This window comes from Suricata suricatta, chromosome 14, assembly GCF_006229205.1.
Source record: "Suricata suricatta isolate VVHF042 chromosome 14, meerkat_22Aug2017_6uvM2_HiC, whole genome shotgun sequence".
NCBI classification, from domain to species: Eukaryota; Metazoa; Chordata; class Mammalia; order Carnivora; family Herpestidae; genus Suricata; species Suricata suricatta.
Genome location: NC_043713.1, coordinates 53,350,978 through 53,363,136, shown reverse-complemented (window position 1 = coordinate 53,363,136; position 12,159 = coordinate 53,350,978). Strand labels below are relative to the sequence as shown.

The following is a 12,159-nucleotide window of genomic DNA, read 5'->3' as shown; positions in this document are numbered from 1 at the left end:
CATGTGCTCCTATGCATCAGCATTTCTGTCTCTCTTGGGTAAATCCCTAGCAATGCTATTGCTGGGTCATAAGGGAGTTCTATGGATAGTTTTTTGAGGAACCTCCACACTGTTTTCCAGAGCAGCTGCACCAGTTTGCATTGCCACCAACAGTGTAGGAGGGTGCCCATCTCTCCACACCCTCGCCAACATCTATAGTCTCTTGATTTGTTCATTTTAGCCACTCTGACTGGTGTGAGGTGGTATCTCAGTGTGGTTTTGATTTGTGTTTCCCTGATGATGAGTGATGTTGAGCATCGTTTCATGTGCCTGTAGGCCATCTGGATGTCCTCTTTGGAGAAGTGTCTGTTCATGTCTTCTGCCCATTTATTTTTGAGAGAGAAAGAGAGTGCGAGGGAGCGTGAGTGGGGGAGGGGCAGAGAGAAAGGATAGTCTTTTAAAGACTATTTTCTTTTAGAACAGTTTTAGTTTCTCAGCAAAATTAAGGGGAAGGAACAGAGATTTCTCACATGACCCTGCCTGTGACAGCCTCTCCCATTATCACTATCCCAAACCACAGTAGTGCATTTGTTACAATTGCTGAACCTACACTGTCCAGCGTTATCCCTCATGGTGCATAGATTACGTTAGGGCTCACTCTTGATGTCGTACATTCGATGACTTTGGATGAATGTGGACTATCTCGTTTCCGCCATCACAGTGTCACACAGCATATCTTCACTGTCCTAAAAAGCCTCTGTGCTCCAGATTGTTTGACATTCAGGTATCGATGTGAAGTGCACCTGGACCCGCTTATTTTATGTAGAGTATGTGATCGCCAAACTCCTTATTGTTTCCATGTGAATAACCACCTGGCTCCCCCCACACCACCTGAAAATACTCTCTTTTCCTCCTTACACTAAGGTGTCCTATTTTTCACAAGTCAAGTGACCTCAAAGGTGGAGGGCTGTGCCTGGATTTCTAATTCTATTTCACCGGCCAGGTTTTCCATCCCTATGTCAATGTCACACTTCCTGAATTGCTACGGAGCGCTGGTGATAAAACACCTGGTAAATGAGGTCCTCCCTGTCTGTTGTTCTTTTTCAAAATTACCTTTGTTTTGGCCAGCATACTCAAACCTGATTTCTAGTTTAAAATTGTCTTTTCCTTTTCAGGTTTTATTGGCACTATTCCTTACAGCTTTCCTAAAAATAACACATGGCAGCCCAGTAATAAGTTAAATTATGTTCTAAAATAATGAGGTAGCTCTGTAAGGTAACAAGCTTTCTAGGACACTGAGTTAGTGAGTCACATGTCTGTGCTGACCTCGGAAGCCAGAACAAGAATTCTCTTTCTTTTTCCGGTGGCCTTTCCAAATTCAATCTGTATTTCTAGACCTGCTCCAAACCCTGTATTCCCACCTTGGTCCCATGATTCTCCTTGGACTTCTTCAGCTGCCACGTGTGGCACAGATTTGGGGGTGCACGGAAGCTTCACTCTCAACAAAAGACCCAAAGCCTCCAGCCTGCCAGGACCTGTCCCACCTGGCTGGCCCATTATCTTAGGCACTGACTGCTCTCCCCTCCCGCCATGGGCACCGGGCCGCTGAGGCTGCCTTCAGTTTCCCACAGGGCCTGCTCCACACACGTGGGGGAATTTCCACTCGGGTTTGATTGATCTTCCTGCCCCTGCTACCTTCCTTTCATTGGTTAGTACCTTGTTAACCTCAAAGCCGCTTGCTCAGGGCGTCTTTCCCTGACCTCAGACTAGATCAGTTTCTCTTGTAATGGGCTCCCCAGGCCCCTTTATGGCATGAGTCCCAGTGCAAAATTATAAACCTATTTAATCATTTCATCAACACTTGCCTCTTCCACTATATTTTAAACTCCAGTAAAGCAGGATCCAGGACTATTTTGCTCATCATTTTAATCTCTTATCCCTAATCCAGCATTTGCCATGTAGGAAGTACTCTATAATTTTTGAGAAAGAATGCAGGAATGAATGAAATATTTTGGCCTAATGGCCCATGTTACTTTCCACAGGACCCTGCATACGAAGGCTCAAGAAGAATCTTTCATCTCATCCTGTTCTGTAGGACATTTCAGTAAGAACTCTGTGTAGGCATGGGGGTAGCTTGCCATGTTATGAAATGGCCAGCCTGGCTGCTGTAGGCAGTCAGGGGTGTTTCTTAATGCCCTGTACTTGATTTGATGGGGGTGCTGGTGGTGATAGTGGGGCATCATGCAGATATGACTTAGACGGGGTCCTATACCTGCCAGTACCCGCCTTGCCTTCTGTATCTCAACTCTACCTTTTAGAAACCCCAAAATGTTGCTTCTGATTTGGTTGGTGTGCATAGGAAAGCAGCAGTGGTTTGGGGGTGTTAGCAACAAGCAGGAAGCTCAGAGGCTGTGACTTTCCATTGCCGGGAAGTCGTGTAACTTTGGCTTGCTCAGTGGGAAAGCAGGGCAGCCAGGAAAACTTTGTTAGCAGTTGGCATAAATGACTGAGCGCTAACATCTGGTCCTCCATGGAAAATTCCTGCACTTTGAGCTGGAAAATAGACTATCATTCCATTAATAAAGGGACCCAAATTAGTTCTGGTTCTCTGTGTTCCACAAGCTAGTCATTGATGAATGATAATGCTTCTTTATAGTCTCAAGCAATCAGAGGGGAAGATAAAAAATGTGCTCCACAGTCACCAGCAGGAGCACTGAGCACTTTGGAGAGTTGGGCAGGCTGTGGTTGGCCCTATCCTGCCCTGACGTGGCCATCTAGAATTTGCATACTTAGTGAGAAGAGACCAGAGAGAGACACTACTTGTGGTACAGCCTCTGCCACACTCTCTGGGTGATCAAAGGAAAATCACTAATCAGATTCTGCCTCAAAATGGCAACACTGACCTTTTCTAAAACACACCTGACTGCAACATAATAGGGTTAATGTAATAGAGGCCAGTGGCACTTAGGTGATGGGAGGGGAAAAATTGTCAGTTTTTGCCAGGAAGACCTTCCTATGATCACTAGAAGCATGGTTTTAATGGATATAAATACAGAATTAAGAGCAAGTATTATTACCTGTTTGCACTGAGTCCCTGACACCTTCCACTGAGGAGCAGGGGGGGTCTTCTGTGCTCAGTGTCATCTGTGGAAGGCTAGTCCCGTTGGAGTGGGCTGGGTGTCACAGGGAACATGACCATGGGGATGCCTGTGTGTGTGCATGTGTGTGGAGGGGGGTAATGATTTGAGTTGGAAGGACACAGACGACAAATTTAGTGACATCACATTCTTGACTTGGGGGTATTTATATTGGGCATTTAGTGTTTAAAGCTAATTAAACCGATTCATCATCTTTTGTGAAATACCCAAATGATTTTGTAAATGCTAATTAGGACAGAGGACATTTGCATCATTTAAAATTAGGCAAGTGGCCATGTACAACATGTAGGTGATTCATTAATTTCAAGTAAGTTTAATGCATGTAAGTAAATGGCAAGACTCTGAGGATTTCTCTGGTTGGTTCTGCCTTCTGTGGGGTTGTAACGTGCTTTTTCATGCTGCTGCATTTTTATTATGGGTCTCCACCAGGGTGTTCTCAAATGCCATATCCTTTCAAGTAAATGCCATAGACACACCGGTCAGTTTTTACATTGGATCAAGCCAACCGTGTGAGTGCAGGCTGTGCCCTCGGCACCTGTTCCAGGTGGGGGGCCTAGGTGGTTCCTTCCTCCTATGCAGATGTGGTTCTCACCCCTGATCCAAACTCTGAGGCCACAGCTGATTAGGCCAGAATGAGCCACGGACATCCGTTCAATGGCTGGCCTCGGAAGAGGTGGCCTCGCATGGAAGTCCTCTTTTTCGGGGACAGTGGGGTATGCTGAGTCTTTCAGTTTCTCTCTCAGGAACTTCACCTGAAGCTAGGTGGAGAATCAGGCGGTTACAAGTAGAACTTTAGCTGAAATGCCCTCAGAAAGAAGATAGTATGTACAATTATGAAGCCCTGCAGGTAGTGGTGAATGAGCAGAAGGAGGGGTAAGTAAATGCCATGAAGTCAGGGGGACTCCGGAAGAAAAGGAGAGCTGCTGGCTGTGGAAGCAGCTGATGGAGAGTTGAAACTATCTAATGGCAGAGAATGGTCTAGAGAGTCCAGTTACTAGAGATATATTGGATGATTCCAATTTATGAATTGTACTGTGAGACCCAGCCCAAAATTTCCATGATGTCTGGTTAGGACACATGTATCCCAAGAGTAATCGCACTCCCCAAGAGACCTCCAACTTAAGGTAACAGGAGAGTGTCTTTCCTTGTATGCCAAAGAGCTATACACAGTATACACGTGTGGTTCACCTTGTTTCTTCTTTCAGTTTTATTGAGATATAATTGACACAGGTCTCTATGTAATGACTTGAGGTATACGGGACAGTGACTCGGCTTACATACATTGGGAAGTAATTACCATCCATCTTCTCATATAGACACAAGCAAGTAAAAGAAAAAACTTTTTTCTATTTACTTCTTTGTCTTTTAAGTGTACGTTTGTTCCTTTTGACAGCCTTCACCCAGCGCCTCTATCCTCTTTGCCCCACTTCTGATAACCACAATTCTGTTCTCTTTTCCCTGTTTGCTTTGCCTTTCTTTCTTTCTTTCTTTCTTTCTTTCTTTCTTTCTTTCTTTCTTTCTTTCTTTCTTTCTCTCTCTCTCTCTCTCTCTCTCTCTCTCTCTCTCTCTCTCTCTCTCTCTCTCCCTCCCTCCCTCCCTCCCTTTCTTCCCCATGTATAAGTGAGATCATACAGTATTTGTCTTTCTCTGATTCAGTTCACTCACTACAATGCCCTCATGTCTACCTATGTTGTCACAAATGGCAAGGGATTTTTCTTTCATGTACTGTATACATATAGCACACTGTCTTTATTCAGTTCATCTGTCCCTGGACACTTAAGTTGTTTCCATGTATTGGCCATTATAAATTCTGCTGCAGTGAATATGGGGGTCCAGACATCTTTCAATACAGTGATTTTGTTTTCTTTGGATAGATACCCGGAAGTGGGGTTGTTGGATCATAGGATAATTCTATTTTTAATTCTTTTAACTTAATTTATTTATTTTGAAAGAGGGAGAAAGAGAGTGATAGGCAGAGAGAAAGCATGAGGGGGAGAAAGGCAGAGAGAGAGAGGGGGAGAAAATTCCAAGCAGGCTCCACACTGTGAGCACACTGTGAGCACAAGTTCACTTGACCTTATGAACTGTGAGATCATGAATTGAGTTGAAATCAAGAATCAGATGCTTAACTGACTGAGCCACCCAGGCGCCCCCTATTTTCAATATTTGGAGGAAACTTCACACTGTTTTCCACAGCGGCTGCACCGATTTACGGCTTCACAAACAGTGCACAGGGGCTTTCTTTCTCCACATTCTCACCAGCATTTATCTCTTATCTTTTGGATGCTTGCTATTCTAACAGACATGAGGTGATATCTCATTGTATTTTTAATTCATATTTCCCTACTGATTACTAATGCGAACCTTTTCATGTACCTGTTGACCATTTGTATATCTTCTCTGGAAAAATGTCTATTTAGGTCCTTTGCCCATTTTAATTAGATCATTTTTGTTGTTATAGAGTTGTATATGTTTTTCCAATATATTTTGGATATTAGCTTTCAGATATATGATTTGCAAATATTTTCTTCCTTTTCTGCAGATTGCCTTTTTAAAACATGTTTTTCATTTTTAAATGTTTATTTATTTTAAATGTTTATGCATTTATTTTATGAGAGAGAGGGAGAGAGTGAGGGAGGGGCAAAGAGAGAGGGAGAGAGAATCCCAAGCAGGCTCCACACTGTCAGCCCAGAGCCCAATGCAGGGCTCAAAGTCATGTACCATGAGATCATGACCTGAGCCAAAATCAAAAGTTGGACGCTTACCTGACTGAGCCTCCCAGGTGCCCCTGCCTGTTCATTTATTGATCATTCTTTTTGTTGTGCAGAAGCTTTTGAGTTTGAGGTAGTCCCACTTATTTTTAATTTTATTGCTTGTGTTTTAGGTGCCATATCCCAAAACTTGTTGTTAAGATTCATTCCAAGGAGATTTTATTCATATTTTCTTTTAGGAGTTTTATGGTTTCAGGTTTTCAAGTCTTTAATACATTTTGAGTTAATTGTTGTGACTAGTGTAAGATAGTTTCACTTTTACCTGTAAATATCCTATTTCCCCAGCACCATTTACTGAAGATACTGTCTTTTCTCCTGAAACGTATTGAGTATTCTTTGTTCCCCTGTCCAATATTAGTTGACCATATATGCATGGGCTTATTTCTGGGCCCTCTATCTGTGCCATTGATCTGGACATCTGTTTTGAGACCAGTACCATACTGTTTTGATCATTGTAGCTTTATAATATAGCTTGAAATCAGGAAGTGTGATGCCTCCTGCTTTGTTCTTTCTCAGGATTGTTTTTGCTATTTGAGGTCTTCTGTGGTGCTGTGTGTGTGTGTGTGTGTGTGTGTGTGTGTGTGTACATTTGTTTTGCTGTTATTGTCTAAGTGCTCTGTGTGGCTTTTACCCTCATTTTCATTCCTCACTTTTTCTGTTCCAACTAGTTGCCACACTTTTTGTCCTGTACTCTTCACTGCAGATATTCATGACCCAGAGCAAAGTGCTGATGAGGGCCATGAGGGTCAATAATCTCACAAGTCACCAAAGGGATATTCTAGCACAGGCTGCCTTTGATTTTCTAATCAATTTATCTTTATAATGGATAGAAGAGGATGTGACAATTTAGCTCAGATATTAGGTCACAGCTAAATTTAGAGTAGAATCTCTCTCTCTCTCTCTCTCTCTCTTTCTCTCTCTCTCTCTCTCTCCTATTAAGGAATTCATTTACTCTTAATTCACTTACTCTTATCCTTATATTCCCCCTTTCTCCATCCAAAGACAGAAAAATAGCTGTATAGCAGGGACATTTTAGACAGAGTTTGGCTAAGATACTCTTTCCGGGAGCAAATGCGAACCTTTTCAACTGTTCTGTTTGTCTACACATTTATGCTCTATAGTGATAGTGGGCGGAGCTGCCCGAGTATCATATTTGACTTCCCATAAATATATACTCTTCCTCTTCAAATATATACTCTTCCTCTTCAAATTAGACTTGACCATTGCACAGATGTAACTTCAAAATCTGTAATTGCTTGTTTGTTTTAGCATTAGGACCTCCCTGAGTTTCAGTACGGGGCATAGCTGCCCAGTTTGCACCTATATTTCCTACCTAGCCTCCCATGTGGCTAGGTGTGGCCGTGTGACTCAGTTTCCCCCAATGAAATGTGAGCAAAGTAATGTTTGCAACTTATATAATAATTCTTTAAATTTTTTTTAACATTTATTCTTTTTTGAGAGACAGAGAGACACAGTGTGCATGTGGGAAGGACAGAAAGAGAGGGAGACATAGAATCCGAAGCAGGCTCTAGGCTCTGAGCTGTCAGCACAGAGCCCAATGTGGGGTTCAAACTCATGAACCATGAGATCATGACCTGAGCTGAAGTCAGCCACTGAACGGACTGAGCCACCCAGGTGCCCCATATGATAATTCTTTTAAAGGAAATCACCTTCATCAACCCCCTTTTTCTGCCTTCCAGTCCCAGATGGGATATTGGTTAACCAGCTCTAATCATGCATATGAGGTCAAGATAGCAGGAAATGGCAGAAGAGAAAGACAGAAGGATGTAGACCCCTTACATAACTTGGTGGAGCAGAGCCACCTACACGTTGGAGTACCTCTGGGCTGATGCAAGAGAGAGCAATAAATATCTTTCTTGTGTGAGTTTTCTTGTATATTTTTTAGTTTCTTTGTCCCAACAGCCTGATCTGTGCCTTAACCAATACACAGTCATGGACACTAAGTACTCAGGAACCAGACAGGGTGTTGAATAAGTGTCATATCACACACATTGTAGCATGTGATGCCTTCTCTGGGTGGTTTGGTGTATATTTCTCATTTTCTTCTTTTGTTTTTTTGAGGGAGGAGGGAGGTGAGGATTGTCCCTTTGTTTTAAATAGATTCATCTTACCTTATTCATTAGACTGTAAATCCCTCAGGAAATAGTGCTGATGATACAAATGCTGCTGAATAAATGGCAACTCTCCGTCTCAAGGGATAAGAGCTGCTAGGTCTTCCGGATCGACTCCGAATTCTCTTACATGACGTCTTTTTCCTGGATGTGTCAATTTGTTAATGAATCAATCCTGGTGAACGGCCCCCAGTTTTAAATCCATTTTCATGGCAGCAGCATATGTGAAGAGAGGAAACATCTGAAATGATGATTTTGAATAAAGGAACAAGGCCCATTCTATTTATCACTAAATAAATATAAGGAGGGAATTTAAAATGCTCATGATTGCACTTTAGTCAAGTGTTCGATTCATGATCATTCTGCCGTGTGTGTTAGTAATACGTTTGCTGCGTAATAAAAGAAAGTTCAAGATAACAGTGAGTCAGATACAATATGTGTATTTTTTCTAACATGAAAGAGGCCTGGAGGTGGGCAGCCAAGGGATGATGATATGTGGCTCTTGGTCATGGGGTTCTCAGGCTCCTTCTAACTTTTTCTTTGAAAAATCTCTGCAAATGGTTTCCATTCTAAAGATTCCCTCATGGTTCGCAAAAGCCCCTATAGTGACAGCCGATGGGACAGAGTCGCAGGAAGTGGGATGAGGAGAGGGCAAGGGTCTTTATCTGCCTATTTCCTTTTAAAGACCTTTTAGAATTTTTACTAGATGAACTTTCACTTCATTGGTCAGAACTTTGCTGTAGCCAGTTACATGGCTGCCCAAATAAAATCAAGGTTTTTCTTCTTTTTAACTAAAGATGGAGGGGAAGAATCAATGATGGGTAGATTGCGTGCCTTCTAATTAAAAAATTCCCACCACTCTAGACCAGGGGTTGGCAAACTATGGCCTATGCACAAATCTGGCCTGCAGCCTACTTTTTGTAAGCAATGAGTTATTGAAACAAAACCAAATGCATTCATTTATGTGTCATCTAGGGCTGATTTAATGCTACAAAAAGCAGAGCTGAGGAGTTTTCACAGAGGTGGTATGGCTCACAAGTCTAAAATAGTTCCCAGCTGGTCCTGTTGAACAAGTTTGCCAACCCCTGTTCACAGAGGACAGATTCTGATACATGAATGGCTTCATTCCTTGGGAGGCTATTAGAAGAGCAGGATTGAGCCTAATATAGGTTCGGTAATAATCTATTCTCCAGCGCCAGTGAAATTTAATCTATTCAGCATACATTTGGTTGCAAGTAACATAAAACTTGACTAATGGCAGATTCAACAAAAAAGTGTTTATCTTACATACAAAGAAATCCAGAAATACATGGTCCAGGGTTGGTGTGGATACTGAATACTTTCAAAACTAGGCTCTTTTTTCCCCCTCAGCCATGGCCAGAATGTTGGCTTTCATCTCCATGCTTGGCGTAAGCTGCCTGCGGCACCTAAAGGCATTATGTCTGTATCCTGCATAGGAAGAAGGAGTAAGTGTCAAAGGCCAAAAGGGATATGAGTCTGTCCCTTTCCATGAACTTTCCCAGAGGTTCTCACTGGCCACAACTATATTCTCAGGACAACTGCTAGCAGCAGAGGATTCTGGGATGGTGAGAACATACATGGGACTCATGAGTGGGGCAAACAAATGGAGATCTTGCTGGAGAGGGAGATGGTAGCCATATGTGCCTTACAGGGCCCCTCACCATTAACTGGGCCACCCTCGCACCTTCTTACAAACTCACCTTGCCTGCCTGCCCCTTCCTATAAGTTTCTGAAATTAATTTTGTTCTTTGTACCTCCTTTCCATGCTTTTGGGTAGGTGAGAAACCTGGAAATGAGCCCGAAGAGGTGAAGCTGCAGAAAGCCAGCAAACAGATTGTGCAGAATGTCATCCTGCAAGCGGTGCAGCAAGTCTCCCAGGAGAGCCAGCAGAGGGAAGGCAGACGGGGCGCCAAGGAGGGCAGCTTCCGGCTGGGCGTGGGGGAACTAACCAAGAAGCACGAAAAGAAGTAACACAGTGGATCTGGCTCTAGTCATCTGCTTGGTTACCAGCCTTCCTCTTAGCATAGGATGCGTTGCCAAAATGTTGCCAGTAAAGCAAACCAAAGTGTCATGGGCACCTAGCAGTAGAATGAATCCACGTTGTCCTTGGCTGAGAAGCACTGTTTTGCAAAAGTGCATTAGACGATTCTGTTTATGTTAAGGCAGTGCCTCGGAAACATGGCGGGGGGGGGGGGGACTACAACACTGTAACTGCAAAAGTAGTTTTGCAACCCGTTTTATTTTTAAGGTTCTTTTTATCTAAAATTCTGTCTTGTTTATTTACTTTTGCCTTTGATGCACTTTCTGTGAATTTAACCAGCAATCCTTTTTGCTGAAAGACTGAGGGCAGTACTGTGTCCTTTATACTGTGTTAAAAAGACACGCGGCGAAAGTGAAGGGATGGAGCTTGTCACCCTCAAATACGGAATTAAAGACTTCCCTGGGTTCAGGTCTGAGGACAAACCGAGCAAAGGCGAAATCTAAGGCTTAGTCCCTCAGGATCTTACAAGGCATATATTTATATTACTTTTTAAAAAGGAGGAGTTTAACTTTTTAAGAACTCAGGTTTTTGGTCTCAATTCTCTCAAGTTTGCTCTCTGGGCAGAAATCCTTGAAAACAGAGATTTCCTTTCCATGTCAAATTAAAGTAAGACAAGTGATAGATCTAGACGCATGAGTTTCAATGACTCTGTGTTTTAGCAGCCCCACGACGAGCAACTAGAACTAGAGATACACTGGGGATACACCAGGGTCTGATTATGGGGTGCAGTGTCCTTGGAAGGGCTGTGGGGCTTTATCAATCCTTCGTCGTCATCAGGCTGTGCACTCCCAATAGTACCTTACTAGTGGGAGCTTTCCTTTCCCTCCACAAATGAGAATTATATCTTTGAGATTATGAAAATCATGCATATGAGAAATAAATAACACTGCAAATGGGAAAACCACTTTTCACCTCTCTGAAGCATGACAATCCAGGGGGAACAACACAGTGACTGTTTTGGACCATGCAGTATAGAGAGATGTGTGTGTATGCAAGACGCCATCTTCACGGCCATCGTGTGACGTCCGTCCATTCCCATGTGGCTCTTGCACATCTTCCTGAAGTCACGAGAACCCCATAGTCTGGGTTTCACAACAGTTATTGAGTTGGTGTCCTCTCTGAGGACAGAAAGAGAATTTGACCTTTGGTAAAAACCCTTCGGCTTCAAAATATCAGTGTCTATGTTTGTTTTTTTTAAAAGCCAGTATTAGCATATGTGGTATGGCTGATATTATGATATACTTAGAGAATTCCAGTATGTCACATTTTCCAGAATGGATTCTATAGATGGATGAACACAATCTCTTATCAACTTTGCTGAACTATCTCATATGATGTGCAGATGGAATAAATAAATTCACAGGACGAATGGCTATGAGAAGGAGCAGAGGGGGTTAAATATTAGATTTCAGAAATATTTTTTTATGTCATGAACTCATGACAACTGAAGAATGAGTTAAAGTTGATCTGAAGTCATATAATTGATATATAATTGTATAGGGGAGTTAATGGGAATGAAGGTATTGTTGGAAATTATTCAGAAGGATCTATAATAAAAAAAAATAAACCCAATGCTTGTAGTTTGCAAGTGATCTGACACCATGTCTCCTGAGATGTCTGGGTATAACTGGCCCCGGGCCTTGTGTCATATCGCGTGACAGAAACAGAAATGCTCCATCTTTCCTCTGGTGTGTCCACTGGGGATCCTTGAGGACATTTGATTAACTTCTGTAGCTAAACTTATTTGTAAATAAAATATATCCAGCTTTGAACTATGTTGTCATTGTAAGCCGAGTTTTCTGCACCCTACTGTTGGGTGCATTTCATACATGGACCTTACATCCATATGGGACCATGAGGCACCCCAAGTTTTCCAACCCCCTCGAGGTCATGGCCCTGAGAGTGCTTCTTCCAGGGGCCTTCCTGTCAGTCTAGGGGATAGTGGTTCCTGAGGCTTGGGCAGAAAAGGACGTGTGGTAAGAAGTAACCCTTCTATCTCCGGAAGTGAAGGTGAGTGGATCTGGAGAATTGAACGTCTTTCACTATCTTTCTGAGAT

At 42.7% G+C, this 12,159-nt stretch overlaps 1 protein-coding gene across 6 annotated transcripts in view; it reads left to right on the top strand.

The window, feature by feature from the left end:
- Positions 1 to 11,874, top strand: part of AKAIN1 (A-kinase anchor inhibitor 1) — a 104,042-nt gene extending 92,168 nt beyond the window's left edge. For 3 of the 6 annotated variants that reach the window (XM_029922176.1, XM_029922175.1, XM_029922177.1), the window contains 3 exons: positions 2,022 to 2,083; positions 9,412 to 9,506; positions 9,839 to 11,874. In XM_029922176.1, coding sequence (XP_029778036.1) covers positions 2,022 to 2,083; positions 9,412 to 9,506; positions 9,839 to 10,032 — 351 coding nt within the window. In that variant the 3' untranslated portion in view covers positions 10,033 to 11,874. The remainder of the gene's footprint in view (positions 1 to 2,021; positions 2,084 to 9,411; positions 9,507 to 9,838) is intronic. The other 3 variants (XM_029922179.1, XM_029922178.1, XM_029922180.1) reach the window with 2 other exon arrangements.
- Positions 11,875 to 12,159: the final 285 nt, after the last annotated feature.